The sequence below is a fragment of the Chelonoidis abingdonii genome, chromosome 6, assembly GCF_003597395.2.
Source record: "Chelonoidis abingdonii isolate Lonesome George chromosome 6, CheloAbing_2.0, whole genome shotgun sequence".
Lineage (NCBI taxonomy): Eukaryota > Metazoa > Chordata > Testudines > Testudinidae > Chelonoidis > Chelonoidis abingdonii.
This window is the reverse complement of record NC_133774.1, coordinates 67,158,286-67,177,599: the sequence shown is the minus strand read 5'-3', so window position 1 is coordinate 67,177,599 and position 19,314 is coordinate 67,158,286. Positions and strand designations below refer to the sequence as shown.

At 38.3% G+C, this 19,314-nt stretch overlaps 1 protein-coding gene across 1 annotated transcript in view; it reads left to right on the top strand.

Annotated features, from left to right (window-relative positions):
- Positions 1-18,439, top strand: part of LOC116815271 (uncharacterized) — a 49,805-nt gene extending 31,366 nt beyond the window's left edge. Inside the window, exons 8-12 of the mRNA XM_032763479.2 lie at positions 9,265-9,422; positions 11,646-11,688; positions 15,015-15,201; positions 17,389-17,524; positions 18,244-18,439. Of these exons, the coding sequence (XP_032619370.1) occupies positions 9,265-9,422; positions 11,646-11,688; positions 15,015-15,201; positions 17,389-17,524; positions 18,244-18,343 (624 nt within the window). The 3' untranslated portion in view covers positions 18,344-18,439. The remainder of the gene's footprint in view (positions 1-9,264; positions 9,423-11,645; positions 11,689-15,014; positions 15,202-17,388; positions 17,525-18,243) is intronic.
- Positions 18,440-19,314: the final 875 nt, after the last annotated feature.

Here is a 19,314-nt window from a genome sequence, read left to right as displayed (position 1 = left end):
GAGTTCCTTGAGTCTATCAGTATAAGGCAGGTTTTCTAATCCTTTAATCATTCCAGAGGCTCTTCTCTGAACCCTCTCCAATTTATCAACATCCTTCTTGAACTGTGACTCTTGAACAGTATTCCACACCAGTGCCAAATACAGCAGTAAAATAACCTCTCTACTCCTACTTGAGATTCCCCTGTTTATGCATCCCAGGATCACTTTAGCACTTTTGGCCACAGAATCACATTGGGAGTTCATGTTCAGCTGATTATCCACCACAACTACCAAACCTTTTTCAGAGTCACTGCTTTCCAGTGCTCCCACCCTGCTTCCAGGAATGGCTAGTAGGCCAGCTAAGGAGAATCCAGAAATATCTCAGCCTTCTTCCAATTATTTCTTCTGGCCTCAAACAAAGAAAGTATCAAACCATGTCAAAACCTTCACCAGGATTGAACTGAGTTAAGTATTATTATTGGGTTACAGTTGTTTTTTTTTTATATGTGGAGAGTTTCTTATTTCATCAAAACCAGTTCACTCATCTCTATCCTTTGGAACTAAAGAAACTGTAGTCATGCCTTCTATACAATCTTCTTTTCTCACTCAACCAGCTACTCAGTACTCCTTGGGAGCTCCATCAGGTAGATTTCTAACTAACATGAGCTAGTGACAAGAAAGTGTACCTCATTGTTACTGTCATTTGTATTTGACCACATAAAGACTCCATATTTTTCCTCTAAATACCTGATTTATTTTAAAGAATGTTGCTTTTTTCACAACCTTCCCTGCCTTGTTTATTGCCTCAAAGAAAACTCTTATCTGAATAATCCAAACCTTATGTTTAGATGGTAGGCTCTTTGGGACAGGAAACATGCTTTTACCTGTGTTAGGAAAGGGTGTGTAAATCTAGAGTACCACATGAATGTTTTGTATTAATTATTATTATTAATCTTCCCTAAGCAGTCTTTGTACCATAGCGACACATGGTGCATCAGTTCATACAGTTCTTGACAACCATCAGCTCTCCCTCTTTTTCTTTACTCCAAAGAACACCTTAAAGTACAATGTTGCAATACTTATTTATTTAAACTATTTTTAAACACCTAAAAAACATGAATCCCTCTCAACTGCTTCTTGTGGTCTGATGGTCCTTTGAAGAGCTCTTAACATAGGTACCTTTTCAATCTGGTCTTCCTAATAATGCACTTCTTCACTTTTTGATAGATCCAGTTTCTAAATGAAGTCAGTGGGATCTGAATCAGGCCTTTTGGCAGTGTAATTTCTTCTGGGTACGATTTCTGCCAGGAGAAGGGAAGAACAATAGATAAGTCTGGCTCATTCCTCTCTCTTTTCCAAGAGAATTACAAATTATGCTCTCATTTTTACTAAAGAGTTATATGTCTATGTCAACTATAAGATAAAGCATGAAACATTATGTCCTCAGCCTCAGCTCACTGATGAAGACAGATTCTTCTCCTTAGTGGATGTAAGAATTCTTTAAAATAATACACAGAGGACAAAAGTACTTTCTGGGGTCCGTTTGCATATCTCCTTCCAACAAATTAGTTGGATTTACCAATTTCTAAGTATAGTTAGGGCCAGGTTCTGATCACAAAAATATAAGTTTTACATTGATGTAATTCCTCTGACCTCAACTAGTTTACTCCAGATTTACAGCAGGGTAAGTGAGAAAAGAATCGGATCTTCTGTTTACACCAGGTGGGGTACAGATTGCATTTTTGAGCTCAACTCTTGTTTTAGTTCATATCAGCAAACACTGAGAGGTGGAGGATGTCCTCCTTCAGCTCTATTTTACAGGCATGTGGGTCAAATACTGAAGTTATCCAACCTGAAATTTGCTTTTCCATCCTACAGAATTTTTTTTTAAAAACAGTTAAACTAATTGCCCTGATGTTCATGCAGTTTGTTTATTTAATAATTCGCCCATATCGTTGTTGTTGAAGATTTATTCTCACCTATCACACATTTGTGAAATGATATGTATTGCAATAGATTTCAGTCACATTGCCTGCAAGGCCATTTTGTCTTCCCTTCAGAGAGATGTCACTGGCCTACAGCAAGCAATTATGTATATGAGTAGCTTTATACAAGTGGTGATCTCATTGGATTCAGTAGGGTCTATTCATGGGCATGTTTGCAGTATCAGGGTCAGAGTAGGAACATTGGGCCAGATACTCAGCATAAATTGCTGCAGCTCCATTGGCTTCAATGGAGTTATAATTATTAATGCTGAGAACCTGATCCATTGCTTCCAGGTCCTTCTCCTGGGAAGTTAAGCACCTGGGTGCTTTTTAAAATCTCTCTGGGCTCCTACCTGCATCTTTAGGCATCTAAAAACCTCTACAAATCTGACCCTTAAACTCTCTCTTCCCCCACTGTACTAGGGTCAAATTAACCCACACATATCCCAAAGGATGTTAAGTCTGTGGAATCTGTATTCCTCTAATTATAGCTGGTATATTTTTGTTAATGAGCTACATACACAGTATTTTTGATTCCCTGGGTAAGTAATGGGATGCAATTCTTCTTCCTCATCATGGAAATGTGTTTGGTTTCTACCAACAATAGAGTACATATCTCACAGATTTGAAGAAGTCATTCCAATTATTTATTATACAAGAAGCTCAACACACTGGAGTTGAATACAAACAAAATGTTGATGGAGGATCATACAAGAATTTACCAAACTACTGAAAATAACTTCCAAATTCAAGACTTTGACAATTTGGGTTTATAATCAATTTGTCACAGAATAAAAAAGATTAAAAGAAAATAGAGCATGTGACGCCATGATTCTAGAAAGAAAAAGAGTGGACTTTATAGGATTTCGAAAAACCAACAGAAAACATGTATTTAAAAAAATGGAGAACTTAAAACACTAATCTATAGTGTCTTGATATGTCCTTAATATCTACTGCCTAGAGTTTTACCATCAGCACATGTAGGAAAAGAGGAAGGGGAGAGAGAGAGACAGGCAGGTAATTGAAATGGAGACTGAACTAAAACAAATTCAAACTGCAATATACTGGGAGATACAAAGATGACCATCCTCAAATGTGAAAATGTGGCATTTATATATGTCTCCAGAAGAAACTAATTGGCATTTCCAGAAATTACAGACCACTTGAATTATAGTCCAGAGCGAGTTAGTGCCCTTCACTTGCTCATACTGTATTACCTTTTCATTTATTCCATCTGCTTTCTCAGTGCCACCAGTTCAGAATGGTGTGGAACTTTGTAATCAGACTTTCTAAAATACGGAAGATGATCTTGATGGGAACATTTTGGATGGACAGGAGGTGGGGAAATTGACAGAATGGACGGTGGAGAGAAGGAGGCTTTGGTAATTAGGCTAGGAAATTACCAAAACACAGATTAATTAAAGAGACAAATTTTGGAGATGATTTAAAGACAAGTGACGTGGGTAGGAAAAGAGGTAATTGGCTTAGTTTGCAGCAAGGGCAATTTAGATTTGATATTAAGAAAAAAATGTAACTATAAGGATAGTTCAGGTTACCTAGGGAAGTTGTGGAATCTCTGTCACTGGAGATTTTTAAGAACAGGTTGGACGGACACCTGTTAGGCTGGGGTGCTGGAACAATTTTTATAGTGAAGGTGCTGAAAGCCATTGAACCAAATTGTAAACCCTGTATATGATGGAAACCATTTCAAGACAGGCGGTGCTGCACCCATACTGTTAGGGTATGGTCTAAGTATATTTGATCCTGCCTCAGCGTGGGGGTTTGGACTAGATGACTTCTTGATCCCTACATACATTTCTATAATTCTATGATCTAGGAAGGGCCAAGACATGAGTAAAGATGAAAACAGAGGAATAAAAACTGATACCACTGTTCCATTTAAATACTCTGGCACTTAAAGCCCAAATCTCACAATTCTGGCCTCCATATATTTTTTTCAAAGTTGTAATATTCTGAAACGTGCTACAGAGAAACCTGCAGTAGGCACACTGCTGCCTTCACTAAGGAGTCTCTCTGAACTCCCAGTATCTCGGGGAAGACAATGCACTTTGTATCAGTCACCTTGGCTATATATAGCACAGTTTTTTAAAAAATTGCATTTTGTAGGCTCCCAGATTTAGTGCCCATAGGAAGCCCTGAGGCACAAGGTGACTGAGTGACAGCTTGAGTATTGGGTGGGGGGGAGCAGAAAGAGTGGATTGTGCATTTCACAACAACAGAATCTCCTTCCAGCCAATAAAGGTGATTAGAGCCCAGTCTAATAAACAAGTATTACATCACCTTGCCTGAGTGAAAGATGTATCATGTGTCTCTATTACAAAGCCTATGTCAATCCGTCTCAATCTTTATCTTCTTTTCCCTATGTAAGATATATTTAATGCATTGAACTCTGTGGTAGCTAGATGCCATATAGATAGTTATAAAGCACCTGTTCCAACCGAGAGGACCCTAATCTAGGTCTCCCCCTCATTCATTGTGGTTTCTTCAGTGGAATGGTTTTGCTTTGTTTCTTGGATGGTTGTTGCTAGCCAGTGTGCAGCTGTCTTTATTACAGGATGCCTGCATTAGTAGATTTACCCTCCCAACATCTTTCTTGTTCAGAATACCTTGAAAGCATCCAATTCTGTTTCTTTATGGTCTGAACAGTGCTCAATATCAGCAATATTTATATACAGACAGACACATGCCTCTGACCAGATGAATGCAGGTCTCCTTTCTTCTGCTTTATTTATATCTGAGTCATTCCCAGGCTGTACAGAACAGGGGAAAATTACGCAGTTAGGAATAATAACGCTAAAGTGAAATCACTTCCTAATTGGACAGAGCAATTTTCACGTAGCTTTAACATAGGTAGCCCTCTACTTTCCAAAATGCCAAAGCAGCCTCCACCTCGCCTCTCCATTTTGGGACTGTGCATTACAGAGATGACAGGTTTGTACAACTGTAGAAATCTGAAAATCCGACAATATGGTACATGCTCTCTGTTGATTGCACATACACTCAATACAGCATCAGAATGAGAGAAAGAGTCCTTTAAATTATCCTAATTTTTTGGTGATGGGGGGGGATATATTCAGATTCCAATTATTGTAACAAGAAAGAAATCTTCTGCCTACTGTGTGTGGACCTTTCACAGCATTTCAGTCTGACAAACATCCAGTCCTTTGTTCTCTTATACAGGCCTGGGGTATTCATTGCTAAACATAAGCTCTTTATATAAAAGGCTTAGCTATAAATAGATTTAGGTCTGAGCCATTGCTTGTAGAGATACCACTTGTATTTGTTCTTCGTTCTTGCTCAGAGCTTTATCATCACAGTCAGGGAGCTGCCACATTATTTACAGACAGCATACAATCTGATTCCTTCTGTGCACCTTTCATGCCTCCCACTGCTACAGGACATATTTATCAATTTATGTTTAAAAAGCTACTGACTCCTGGGTCTCCTCCGTTTCCTCTAAATTCCTCTCATTGATAAATAAAAAAAAAATACTGTTCACTGATGTGATGCATAAGTTGCATTTGGCAGACCAGCAGGTTGCATGCTCTTACCCAGAGACTAGTCTCACTCACACGAATCCATAACTTGTCCTGATTCAGACTATCCCAAATGCTGTCCGTTGATTGTTCCTCCTATGGAGCCTGATCTTGTAAAATGCTGATTACTTCTTATGAGGTAATGCATCCTGCAGTTGATCCTTACAGGAAATCTAAACAATCAACAGTTAACTTTTGCTGATGCTACACAGAGACCTCATGAAAAATAGCAGCAAAAGGACACAAACTGGAGTTGAAGATTAATCGTATTAGTGTTTATATGACAGTAACAAAACTGTCTGTCTGTATCCATGGATGGCAGCACCTATGGATCATATGTCGTATACATGGGAGATTGAAAACCGAAGTCACTTTTTCACCTTTTTTTTTTCTCCTGCCCTGCCTCAGGTATTTTTCCTCTCACTCAGATTTATTATCTTTTTAGATGTCCATTGTTTTCAAAAAATAAGTATTTTTACGTTAAATTAATATTTGTGAAAGGTGCCACGCGTACAGCTCTCGAGACTAAAGTCTTTTATTTATTAACAGAAAACGTAGGTCTCATGCTCTCCCAGCAAGTGTGCCCCACCCTATAGAGGAGAGAGAAAAGGAGGTGAGAGAGGAGGAGTCTACAGCCAAGAAATTATTGAGATGCAAATCCAAATTTTAGGCAGCAAAAGCAAAGAAGAAGGGACTGATTTTAGAGATGTTATACAGGGAGCAGCAACAGGAGTCAGCAAGAGACTCTGGAAGTTGGAGAAAAATAGGGAGAAGTCAAAGCTGACCCCAAGGTGGAGAACTAGGTGGGAACTATCAGCTATAATGGGAAAGAGGGGAAGGGTAATGGTTGAGGAAGAAAGAAGAGTTCCGTTTCTGACATGTTGAGTTTCAGAAAACAGGAGGACACTTAGGAAGAGATGACAGGCAAAGGTACTTTCCAATTGCCACTAAGCCAAATCTGATCCAATGACCTGGAGATGACTGCCTACGTTTCTCATTGCTAGTCTTCTGAGCCACCCAGTCCCTCACTTTCCCTTTTTCTACTGCTGTTTAATTTTTTAACTGCATTTCAGGTTCCCTTTCATATTTTCTTTTCTAGGACTCAATTTCTTTCTCTGTAAAGTTATTTTTGCATCATCTCCTCAGGATTTGCCTTCTCTTGAATAGCTTATTTTTAATCTTTTCTTTTTTATCCCTTTTGTTGATTTTGAGTTCACTTGCTGCAGATGGAATGAAATGTGCTCATATAGCTCTCCAATTCCTTCCTTTTCTTACACAAAGCAGCTTAACTAGAATAGTAAATTTGACTCTATTCAAACAAAATCCTTTGATCACAGCAAATCACTTGGAAAATGCCCTGCATGTCATTTACTCACTGGATGTATTTACACCAAATAAAATAGGGCTAGTTGGAGAACATGTAGCTGTGCACTCTATATTACTGACCAATTAATTCCATGAAGTGTTAGATACCACATCCATCTTTTTTTACTGGTCTTTTTCTAAGACTCAAATAAGCCTTTGCTTTTACTGACTGATACATTTTGCTAAATGCTTTCATTTTTTGGTGAAATGGTTCCCTCGAAACTCAGGCCAATTAAGAAAAAATAACCACGAGGGTTATTTCACCTGCGTCATGGAATACACATTCTGCCCTATACCAGAGGACTCCAAGCTATGTCCTATGGAGGATTAGTGGTCCATGGAACATTTGCTGGTGGTCTGCAGAGAGCTGTTTCCAAGTCTTGGGTACTTAATGGAATGAACATAAATCTCAGCCCCATACAATTTCCCCCCTCCACAAACTCAAGGAAACACAAACAGTAGAACCTTTAACTTCCACCTCTACCTACCAGTAGAGTTATGTTAATGTGTCATAACCACAGTTATGTTTGTGTCACAGCTGCAGTAAGCACCAGTGGGGTCAATTCCAGGCCCAGGTATGGTCAATGTCTGATATCAAGATATTTTTCTAAGAATAAGCCATTGGTGCCTTCAGTGGCAAAATACGTTTGCCCCAAAAGAGGCATAGTCATGCTACAGTTACTGTTGAAGGAAACCATCACAGTAAAACTTGTGTGCTGCAGGACTAGGCTAATCAAAAACAGAATTAGGAGGTAACAAAGGACATTTGATCCTACTTTGAAGTGTAAACCCCAGATCTGACCCACCCGCTTTATAGGCACATAAGTCTAAAAGGGAGTGAAAATGATTGCTTGGGAGCCAGCCATCGAGGTTCCATAAAAGGGAGCATACACCTGAGAGCGAGAAGGATTTCTGCATGGGCTCACTATGATAGCACAGAAAAGGAGTTGGAGGAGGGATGGTGTGAATCTGCCCCTGTATGGGTCCTATAGCCTATCCCCCACTACGACAGCAGTTGTAGAGACCATTAGCCTGTGGGCTGAAACAGGGGACACAAACCACGAGCTGAAGTCAGAATTCCGTCACCCTGACTCCTGTGGAACTCCTTGTGCAAAGTCTGCTTATTCAGGGGTGAGGTTTGGAGCCTGAACATATCGTTCAGTTATGCTGATATTTCAGTGTGTTTTTTGTGATTGAAAGTATTATTTATAAAGTAGATCACACAGCACTGACTATTGGGAATGCCTTTCAGATATTGTATTGGCTTTCCCTTTGGATGCTATGAAAGAGAGGGAAAAAAGCACAAGGATTTGGGAAATGTCCTTACGAGTGTGCTTTTAGATTCTACTTTTCAAAATTAGGTGGTTATTTTACTCCTGCAGAAAAAGGTATGCACAGATACAAATGAGTAATCACATGTGCCCAGAGATTATTACATGCACAAATATTCATTTTACACACATAGCTGGGTATTTTGCGCATACCAGAATTTGTTTGAGTGTATATTTTTCAGATGCAACATCAGCACTTTCTGTGGTTTTTGAATAATTATCCCTTATTGATAAAGGTCATGCAATTTCATCATAATTCATGCATTCTTAGTTTATAAAATCCCATTATTTGAGCATTATGCTAATAGCACTAATGCTGCCCATGTTTCCCAAAAGTAAGTGTCAGCTTCCATTTTGCTGCTGGCAAATCTGATCCAATTGCCAGTACTCCAGTAATAGTTAAAAAGCAAAGCAGTTTAAAACACTCTCCAAAAGACTTTGAAATGGGCTCTCTTGAAAATTGTCTGATGCTAATGGGGAAAACTACTGACTTAGAGACTGACATTAAGGGCCACATTTTCAAAAGCACGGCAATCTACCCTTTTAATTTATGCACACGATTTTGAGAGCGCAAGAATTTGGTACCTCAGATCTGCACAGTTAAAGTTTCAAAGATGCAGAAATAACGTAAGGGGACTCAAAGAGCCTTGTGCTCCTAAATTACCTATGAAGATGCTTTTTAAAATTACTGTGGTGCCCCCAAAAGTTGGAAGATGTGCAAACACATTTTGCTGAAGCAAAAATGGTTGCGAGAGTAAAATTGCAGGGGCAAACTTAGAGGGCATGTCTGAAAATTTTGTCTTGAGTGAATCTACAGGAAGGTTTTTTGGAGCCTCCAGCTGCCACAATATATGAAAATTAGGGGAATATTTTCAGAGGCACAAATGTCAGTTTGACACCAAACTTCTATATGGAAATATCTCCGTTAGTTTATCCCAGGCCCTGGGAAAGTGACAGTTTTCATATTTCTGGAAACAGTTCAATTCCCCAAGATTGTGCTCTGCAGACATGGCAAAACTTCCTTCACCTTTATCTCATCAATTACAGGATGAAGGAAAGTGCAAACCTCTAGATGTAACAAAGTTAGAAGGTGCAGAAATTGGTGTTGACAGCAGCCTGGGTAAACCATTTGTGTTTAAATGCGTGCCTCAAACCGGAAACAAGATTTTCTACTTTTGTGCAACTTCAAACCAAGAGATGAAGAGGTAAGCAATCTGTTTATGTAACTCTTTTTTCTAGAGCTTGTGGGGATGTTTTGTGCAAAATTTTCTCTAAAAGACACCTGTCACACCTCTAGGAGTGAGGGTTTGATTTTGAAAGGTCCCAAAAATTATTTTTCAGCTTTCTCACTTTCTAAAGGTTTTCAGAACAAATAATGTCCTCATGCCATTCAGGATTTCCCTGGGTGAAAACATGCCTGAGTTTTGTGACCTTAAGAGAGAATCACCCGCCTCCCCCACACACACACATTCTTACCCCCATATTGTTATCCCACTACTTCAATGTAATTGTAAATTCTCTCATGGATTTGTACTTGTTTATACATCATTTCACACCCAAGTATAATGTCACTCAATTTCTGGCCAGCAGAGCACTGAAAAAGAGCACAGTCCCTTTCTTACCCTCTCCTCTGCTTGCCCTGTCGCATTCATGTTTTTTACCCCCGTTTAAAACTTTTAACCCACCACAAGAGTCTGTTGGGTCTCACTGCCCATAGCACTGGTTTTGTCTCTCAGTTAGGGAATATTGTCTACACAGTAGCTGGGAGAGTGCTTCCCACCTCAAGTAGACAGACACATGCTAGTTCTGCTCAAGGTCGTGCACTAAATATCGCAGTGAGGCTGGGGGTAGCAAGGGCAGCAGCTCAGGCTCACCCACCCAGTCTCCCCCAGGGATGTACTCGGATGGCTAGCCAAGTGGCTGTCCATGCTATCCCTGTCCACGTTGCATTTTTAGTGCACTAGCTCAGAGCTAGCGTGTGTCTGTCTGCCTGAGCTTGGACTCATAGACTTTAAGGTCAGAAGGGACCAATATGATCATCTAGTCTGACCTCCTGCGCAAAGCAGGCCACAGAATCCTACCCATCCCCTTCTATAACAAACCCCTAACCTATGTCTGAGTTATTGAAGTCTTCAAATTGTGGTTTGAAGACCTCAAGCTGCAGAGAATCCACCAGCAAGTGACCCCCATTGCCCACCACTGCAAAGGAAGGGAGGCGAAAAAACCTCCAGGGCCCCTGCCAATCTGCCCCGGAGGAAAATTCCTTCCCAAAACCCCAAATATGGGATCAGCTAAACCCTGAGCATGTGGGCAAGACTCACCAGCCAGCACTCAGGAAAGAATTCTCTGCAGTAACTCAGATCCCATCCCATCTAACATCCCATCACAGACCACTGGGCATACTTACCTGCTGATAATCAAAGATCAATTGTCAAAATTAAGCACACTTCCAGCTGCAGTATAGATATAATCTTAGGGAGCTTTTGAAATCTACTGCTTTCCTTCTGCTGCCACCCAGGGTTTAAAACTATTTTAAAAAAGCAGCATGTAGGTAATGTTTCTTTTAAGCAACACTTTCAAACAGCCTGACTCATTTTAGGCCAATCTAGCATCTATTGTCAGAGCAGTTAGGATGTGTTTAAAAGCAGTTTTCCTTGCTTTTTGCTTTCTTCTGTACTTCCAGAAATATAAAGAGATGAAGGATGAATTATTTGATACACTCTATCTCATCTATCTATCTATCCATCCATCGATTTATAGCTCTGTACTTACATAGAAGCTATTATCATAGTTAGGGTGACCAGATGTCCTGATTTTATAGGGACAGTCCAGATTTGTGAGTCTTTTTCTTATATAGGCTCCTGTTACCCCCCGCTCCATCCCGATTTTTCACACTTGCTGTCTGGTCACCCTAATCGTAGTATCTGAGCACCTCCCAAGTAGATAAATCTAGAAATAACAACAATATGTGGTGTGCATAGCATAGCATACCAAACAATTGCAAAACCTTGTCAGGAAATCAGTTTCTTTTGTTTTAAAATACCCAGCTTGTTGTAGTATTTTAAGTTTACTTCCAACTCCTACCCAGCCTAGTAACAAAGAAACAGAAAGTATTGTTAATTTGTCTACAGATAAACTGTATTAAAAAAAATCTATTGTCTGTAATATTGCTGCACTTATAATAAGCCAAGTCTGTTGCTGGCAAATTATTTCTGCTGCTAGTTTGAAATGCCATCTTGTAAATAATGCTCAAAGCCCGTGCATGTATATATATATTTGGAAGCCTTAAGATGGTCCTCAGTGTTGCATATGTCTTTGAAAGATGTCCGTATCAGCAAACTAAAAGACTCCGTGAAGGATATTTATTCCATTGTACCAAGCCATGCTATTCTTTTTTCTTTTTTTTTAATTTTTCTGGCATTTTGTAGGTGGCTGGAGGCTATGGATAAAGCTGTGCATCCTGTCCATCAGGTAATGCTTTATTATTTGGGTAGCAAGCTAATTTAGTGAATTCAGCACAAGATTAGGAAACAGAAACTCCTGAGTGATACTGCTATCTCTGACATAATGGGGGCTGCAGGCAACTCAATCTCTCTGGGTTTCAAGTATCAAGACATTCACCCACGAAAGCTCATGCTCCAATACGTCCGTTAGTCTATAAGGTGCCACAGGACTCTTTGCTCCTTTTTCTGGGTTTCAGTTTCCCCACCTGTGGAATGGTGTCCATTACCCTTCTCTACCTCACAGAGTTGTATAGAATTGGATGTAGTAAATGTCAGTTAAAATGAGGTAGGATCAAGAGAGGCTAAAATAGGGAAAGAACAAGTTAAAGATTACTTGGACAAATTAGATTTCTTCAGGTCACCAAGGCCTGATGAAATGCATCCTAGAATATTTAAGTTGCTGACTGAGGAGGTTCCTGAGCCATTAGCCATTATCTTTGAGAAGTCATGTAAGACAGGAGAGATTCCAGAAGACTGGAAAAGGGCAAATATAGTGCCCATCTATAAAGAGGGAAATAAGGACAACCCAGGGAATTACAGCCCAGTCAGTTTAACTTCTGTACTCGGAAAGATAATGGAGCAAATAGTTAAGCAATCAATTTGCAAACATCTAGAAGACAATAAGGTGATAAGTAACAGTCAGCATGAATTTGTCAAAAACAAATCATGTCAAACCAACCTGACAGCTTTCTTTGATAGAGGAACAAGCCTTGTGGATGGGGGGGAGTGGTAGACATGGTATATCTTGATTTTTGTAAAGCTTTTGATACTGTCCCACATGACCTTCTCATTAATAAACTAAGGAAATGCAACCTAGATTAAGCTACCATAAGGTGGGTGCAAAACTGACTGGAAAACCATTCCCAGAGAGTAGTTATCAGTGGTTCAAAGTCATGCTGGAAGGCCATAATAAGTGGGATCCCTCAGGGATCAGGTCTGGGTCCGATTCTGTTCACTTCATCAATGATTTAGATAATGGCATAGAGAGTACACTTATAAAGTTTGCGGATGATACCAAGCTGGGAGGGGTTGCAAGTGCTTTGGAGGACAGGATTAAAATTCAAAATGATCTGGACAAATTGGAGAAATGTTCTGAAGTAAATAGTATGAAATTCAAAAAGGACAAATGCAAAGTACTTCATTTAGGAAGGAATAATCAGTTGCACACATACAAAATGGGAAATGACTGCCTAGGAAGGAGTACTGCAGAAAGGGATCTGGGGTCATAGTGGACCACAAGTTGGGGGTTAAGCCTAGGGTAAAAATCTAAATGTCTTTAAAAGGACACTGTCAAGAAAATAAATAAAAAATTTAAAACAATTTTCTTATTTAGGTTAAAAATTACATCCCAGATCAGTAAAAAGGGAAGAATTTTAAAAAATCTAATTTACTTTTCAACATTTATGCTGTTTGTTTATTTTTCACAGTTTAAATTAGTTAGTTAGGCTTTAGATTATAGTCCATTTCTCCATATGAGTCATTTCTCCAATCAGTGTGCTACAGGGATGGCTTTGCAAACATTAAAGGGAAATGTTTAGTTGTTTCTTTTTAAATTATCTCCATTAGAATAAAATCAATAATAGAAACATTTCTATTGGTTTCAGGTTTTATAGAAGCTTATCATTACAAAACCTACATTTGGGGCCAAATAAATCTGACCAGAGAGTGTGAATGCAAATTAATCTACAGGGCCTGAAAACAAAGTCAATTAAATAAATACAAAAAGTTATAATTATGCACCCAAAGCCAAAGAAATAAAAAATAAATATAGCTTAGAAAACAAGCCATAGAAGCAAAAGGAAAAAAATCTTACTTTAGTTTGATAGGAAACATCATAATAATAAAAAAGCCCTTAAGCTATCAATGTTCATCTTACCTCTTGCAATCGAAAGACCTTACTTTGATTCAGCCACTAACAGCATAATTAGCCATTTATTAGACTTGTTTTCTAAGTTACTGGGTGCTTATTTTGACTGATTTGACTTTTTAGCATTGTCTCTGAGCAGACAATAACGCTTTTTGAGTAGGAGGGTTATATACTGATTTCATCGCAGAACTTGTTTCATTAGTAAGTATTCTTTTCAGCTAATTGCTTTCTTCCATTTTTTAAAATGAACTTTGCATTCATTTTTCAATTTCGCAGAGAAGCTTTTTTTGCATTGTCTGAAATGCTATCCAAGGTGCTGTACCTGAATTTTTAGAACCACCATCAAAAACATATTACAGGGCTGTAATACTTCATCTCAAATGCAATGGCTCAACACACTAATACACCAACACTATGTCCTCCTAATGAACCTAGATAGCAATATCTATTCCACTAATGCAGGGTGTAAGACTACATTTATCTATTGCACTCGCTGCAGTAAGTCCCAGCAGGTTTCCAGTTCACAGTAAAGAATATAGCTAGCTATATAGCATCAACTCTTTTCTCTCTTTCTGGCTTGTCAAGGATGAGAAAGAAATAACAACTGAGTGAAAAAGAAAACCCTTATAGAAACAGAGCAGGATGCTACTGATATTGCAGACACTCTCCCCAAGGAATTTAGATGACAATGACATAGGTTGATGCATCATTAGATATTGCAGCTAAACAAAGCATGTTAGGTTTAGATGTAGAAGTTGGATCCAGATGTCCTTTAGAAGTTAAAAATAAAAAAAAGAGGGAGGGAAATTACATGGTTCCTGTTTAAACTCATTTTAGGCAGTTCAGCCTATTAAATAACTTTTTCTATATTTCCTCCTAATTTTTACTAGCTCTGCTATCTTTCTTTGGCCTGTTCTATAATATTAGCACCTGGACATTTACATCTTCTAGAAATGTCACAGACATCTAACACATGGTCATGCATTCATCCAAGTCTCATTGCCGTATTCTGTTCTCAGATACTTCTGTGAAACTCCTGTTGATGTGCAAGTATCTGAGGACAGGATGTGATCCATAGTGCCAGCTTTGGCAACAGTGAGAACTGAAGTAATAAATAAGAAGAAATGAAATCAGGCAACTTCCAAAACAGCTAGCATGATAGTCCTCTTAGTACAACTTTGGTCCATTCTTGTTAGTACCAGCAAAACTTGAAGTGCAGAAAAAGACAAATAATTCCTGTAAGAAGGAATGAGAAGGAAATGAGTAGTTGCTATAAAATATATGCTTGTTAATTGCATTTCCAGAACCCTTGACATTCCAAATCACTGTGGCAATAAAAGCTAATTTTAGAATAGGGGATTTGGGGCTAACGTCTTTGCAGAATAAAAGCACGCTCCTCATGAAACTGTTTTGTGTTAACTTTATAGAATCATGTATGGGTAGATGTCACCCTGCACAACACAAGCCTTCCACCCCTCGCTATCAAAAACCCAGAGTGCCTGGGTCTCCTCCACCAACTGGATAAAACCAAGGACGTGTGGACTCAGCACTACTGCATTCTGAAGGATGCCTGTTTGTATTTTTATGCCGGCATTCGCTCCACACATGCCATAGGTAGGTGATACTCTTTGTTTTTAAATGATTCATATTAAGATGAAAGATGTACACTATTTTAATGCAAGTATTTTATTATTCTAAAGTGAAATAGTGCCTTTGCTGGCAGAAAGCATATTGGGGTTGGCAGGTTGGAGAGTGAAGCAGCATTGACTGAATGTTAGTGACAAGAGCCACTCTGCCAGAGCAGGTCAAAAATTGCTCAAGTTCCTTAACTTCATTGCACTGACGGCATGCTCTGCTGCAAATTGCCCTGAGTTATTGCTTGGAGCAGGTTTCCCTGTGATTATGGTATTTCCCAGTTATGTAGGCAGGGAAACACCTCTATCCACTGGAGGAGTGGAACTTCCATCTTTAGCATTTATATAGCACTCTTTAGCTTCAAAGGGTTGTACAACAATGAAATAACTAGTGCTTACAACATCTCTCTGAGGTTGAAAACAGAGACAGAAACTTGCCCAAAGTCATACAGTGAATCAATAGCACAACTAGAATTAGTTATCAGGTATTTTGGGAGGTTAGTTCTGTGTTCTAAATCCTCAGCATCATGCCCTTCTGGTCTTTAAATACACTATTGTTTAAAATAAACCAAACTTGCTTTCTTTGACATTGTAGTGGATCTTCTGTTGCTACCCTAACTCCTTTTCTGAACTGCTCCACTCTTGTTGCAGATAGTACCTTACAAACACAGTGTCCACTGTCGCTGTAATAACTGGTGTCTCCTTGATACTTGATACGATGTCAGTAGGACTATTAATATAGGACTCACAATTTGGAAGACAAACTTTGATAAACTTTGGATCAGCTTCCTGGGACATTTAAGTAGAGTTGTGTAAACAGCATATGTTTTAGTTCAGTAGCTGAACAGTTCAGGTTGACCTGAAACAAAAACTTTTTAAATTTTCCAGCAAATTGAAAATCTCAAAATTTCCTTTTGAGTTGAACAAAACATTTCATTTTTGAGGATTTTTAAAAATCTTTTAAAATAAAATTAAAGTAAAATTTGAAATGAAAAGTCCTTTTAAATCAACAAATTGAAATTGTTAGTTTAAAAAACTGTCAAAATGAAAGGTTTTCATTTTGGGAAGAAATGTTTGGGTTTGGTATTTCAGCTGGAAAAAACAATTTGGTGAATTCAACATGTATTTGAAAAATGTCACCAGGTAATAAGTATTTGAAAGCAGGTAAAATGATGTGTCTAAAGTGCTTGACAAAATGAGCCACATTTGCAAAAGCAACTTCTAAATTCTCACGACCAAAATTACTCACGCACATTTTGAAGTTTGCCCAAACCTATGTGTTCAGAAGGCTGGCTACATGATTTTCTGTGTATGAGTGTAGAACTTGGGTTGAGGCTATTCTGAGTATTTGAACTCATAATCATTTTAAGTCTTAACTTTATATCTCTATTATTGACACTTCAAGTCAGAGCCCTAGTGCCCAGTTTCACTTTGAAAAGTAGCTATGTAAAAATGGCATTTTGTTACTCAAAGGAACAGCTATCTGTGTATTCATATCTGCTGACCTAAGTGACGTAAGTACCTTTCTAATGCTTTTTATTTCCATTATCCCTGTAGAGTCAATACAGCCAGAAGGGACTGAGCTGAGTTTCAATACTTTTCATGTAGCAACAAAATTATTTACTAAGTTCCAATAAGTGACAGATCAATTTAATCTGTGCAACACCATGGAGAGCACAGGTGTAACAGAGGGCAAAATTTGGACTATAATAATAAAAATATTGAGCAGTTGTATAGTCTTTTTCATCCAAAGATTTGTAGAACCTTCATTGATGATGATGATGTGAAAAATTAAAAGAACTCAATTTGACTCTCATATCTCAGGTTGAATTGCAGGGCTGGCATATAAGAAAAACAAATATTTGTTTTACTTGTAAACTGAATACATTTGATCTGAAAATCATTGCATTTGAGGAACTGCCATTTCTCCAGTCACTTTTCAAAGTAAAAATGGGTATTAATGGTTTTTCACAAACTATTTATGTATGTGTATTTTAATTCTCTGTTGCATGATTTTTGGAAGCATCACTGCCTAGATCTCTGAAAAGAGAATGTAAAAACCTTTCCGCTGCTAAGTAGAAGGAAAGAACTTGTCACATATGCAGTTTATAGTAGACCAACAAGTGGTTCATGCTACTCTCTATTTGTGCTGTTTCCCTTTCTCTAGGTGGGATTTACCTGCAAGGTTACACTGTAAGCGAACAGTCACTTGGCTCCAGAAGATCTGTAATTGAAATGAAACCCCCATCCGAAGAGTTTCAAACCTTCTACCTATGTGCAGAGAATGTAAATGAAAACAAACGGTAAATTGAGATCTTTGTTTCACTTCTCTTTCCCAAACTCTTAAAGCAAGTAAGAACACTGCGGTTCAAGAACGTTTGCTAACATCTTTCCATTTTGTTTTCACCTGTGTGCTTTCATCTCTCCGTAACACTAGTTTTAGTCGCACTGCAGCAAAATATGCTGGCATCTGTGAGGCATGAGTTCTGTTATTGTCATCACTGGAGTTATAGCAAGGCTGAATTGCGGCAGTTCAAGAAGGAACCTTGTCATGGTATCTCTCATAAGGATGTGTGGGTGACCATACTAAATGGAAGCACCTGAGTGCCTTTCATGATAGGTCAGACTAAGTGAAAAGTAGGTACTTCTAGTTCTCACAGATGAATTACTTCCAACACTGATCATCATAATTAAAAAAAATAGCCTATGAAGTCATTTTCTAAAGGCTACATTCTGTAGTCTTGGTTCAGAAAAAAAGCTCACAATGATGTCCCTAAGACTAAAAGTTGTAGGATTTGACTTATAACGAGAAGCTATTAAATAATTTGGAAACTTGTGCCCAGTTATGTTGCTCTTACAGCCAATTGTTCCCTTCCCACCTCTCCAGTCCACTTATTATTAGCACTTTTAGTGACATGACAGTACAACAGATTTATAAAAACCAATTTCAGGAGAAGTTTATCTTCCAAGTGAACCTATGACACCCATTCAGTGGCAGTTGTTGGTCTTTCCTTTCTTTCAGATGGATTACTGCTTTGAAAACCTCAGTTAATAAATGGGTAACCCTACACCAGGCCATTCAAGACTTCATGAACCGACCCCTGGAAGAGACAAAGATGTGAAAAAAAATCTAGTTTTTCTTCATACTTTTCTTTATAATACATTTCAAGACAATATCTCCCACACAGATGATATTTTAGCAGCAGGTGAACTTTAGCAGTGGTATGTACCACACATCTTTTGTAAACATTAGTAAATAAAAGATAATTTATGTTACCTGCATTGTGGATGGTCTTTTTATGTTTCTATTTGTGGTCCATGGTTCCCTAACTTAAGCAGAGTCACTTTGGATTTATATCAGTGAACAGGGATTTTGCCTTAATTGATAAACTACACTTCTTGCTGCATCATAGTACAGTAGAACCTCAGATACAAACACCTCAGGAACTGAGGTTATTTGTAACTCTGAAATGTTTGTAACTCTGAACAAAACATTATGGTGTGTTTTTCAAAAGTTTGCAACTGAACATTGACTTAATACAGTTTTGAAACTTTACTATGCAGAAGAAAAATGCTGCTTTCAACCATCTTAATTTAAATGAAACAAGCACAGAAACAGTTTCCTTACCTTGTCAAATATTATTTTTTAAAGTTTTCCTTTTTTTTTTTTTAGTAGTTAACGTTTAACACAGTAATACAGTATATTTGCTTTTCCTTTTTGGTTTCTGCTGCTGCCTGATTGCATACTTCCCATTCCAAATGAGGTGTGTGGTTGACTGGTCAGTTCATAACTCTGAGGTTCTGTTGTATTTATCTCAAGGGAGAAAGCACTGACTTTCAGTATACATTTTACTCTGTTTTTTTTAATTCATATGTTGTTATTATCATGCAAACGTAATCCTTGTGAAGATTTATTTTTATAAGATGATCTCTCAGTTGGGTTTTCTCTGAAATATATGGACTGTCTAACTCAAAGTTGGGGCCGGTGCCAGAAAAGATTGAAATTGAGCATGCAGTGAAGTTGTAATCAAGTTGCTCCCAGGATATTAGAAAGACAACATAGGTGAGGTAATATCTTCTAATGGACCAACTT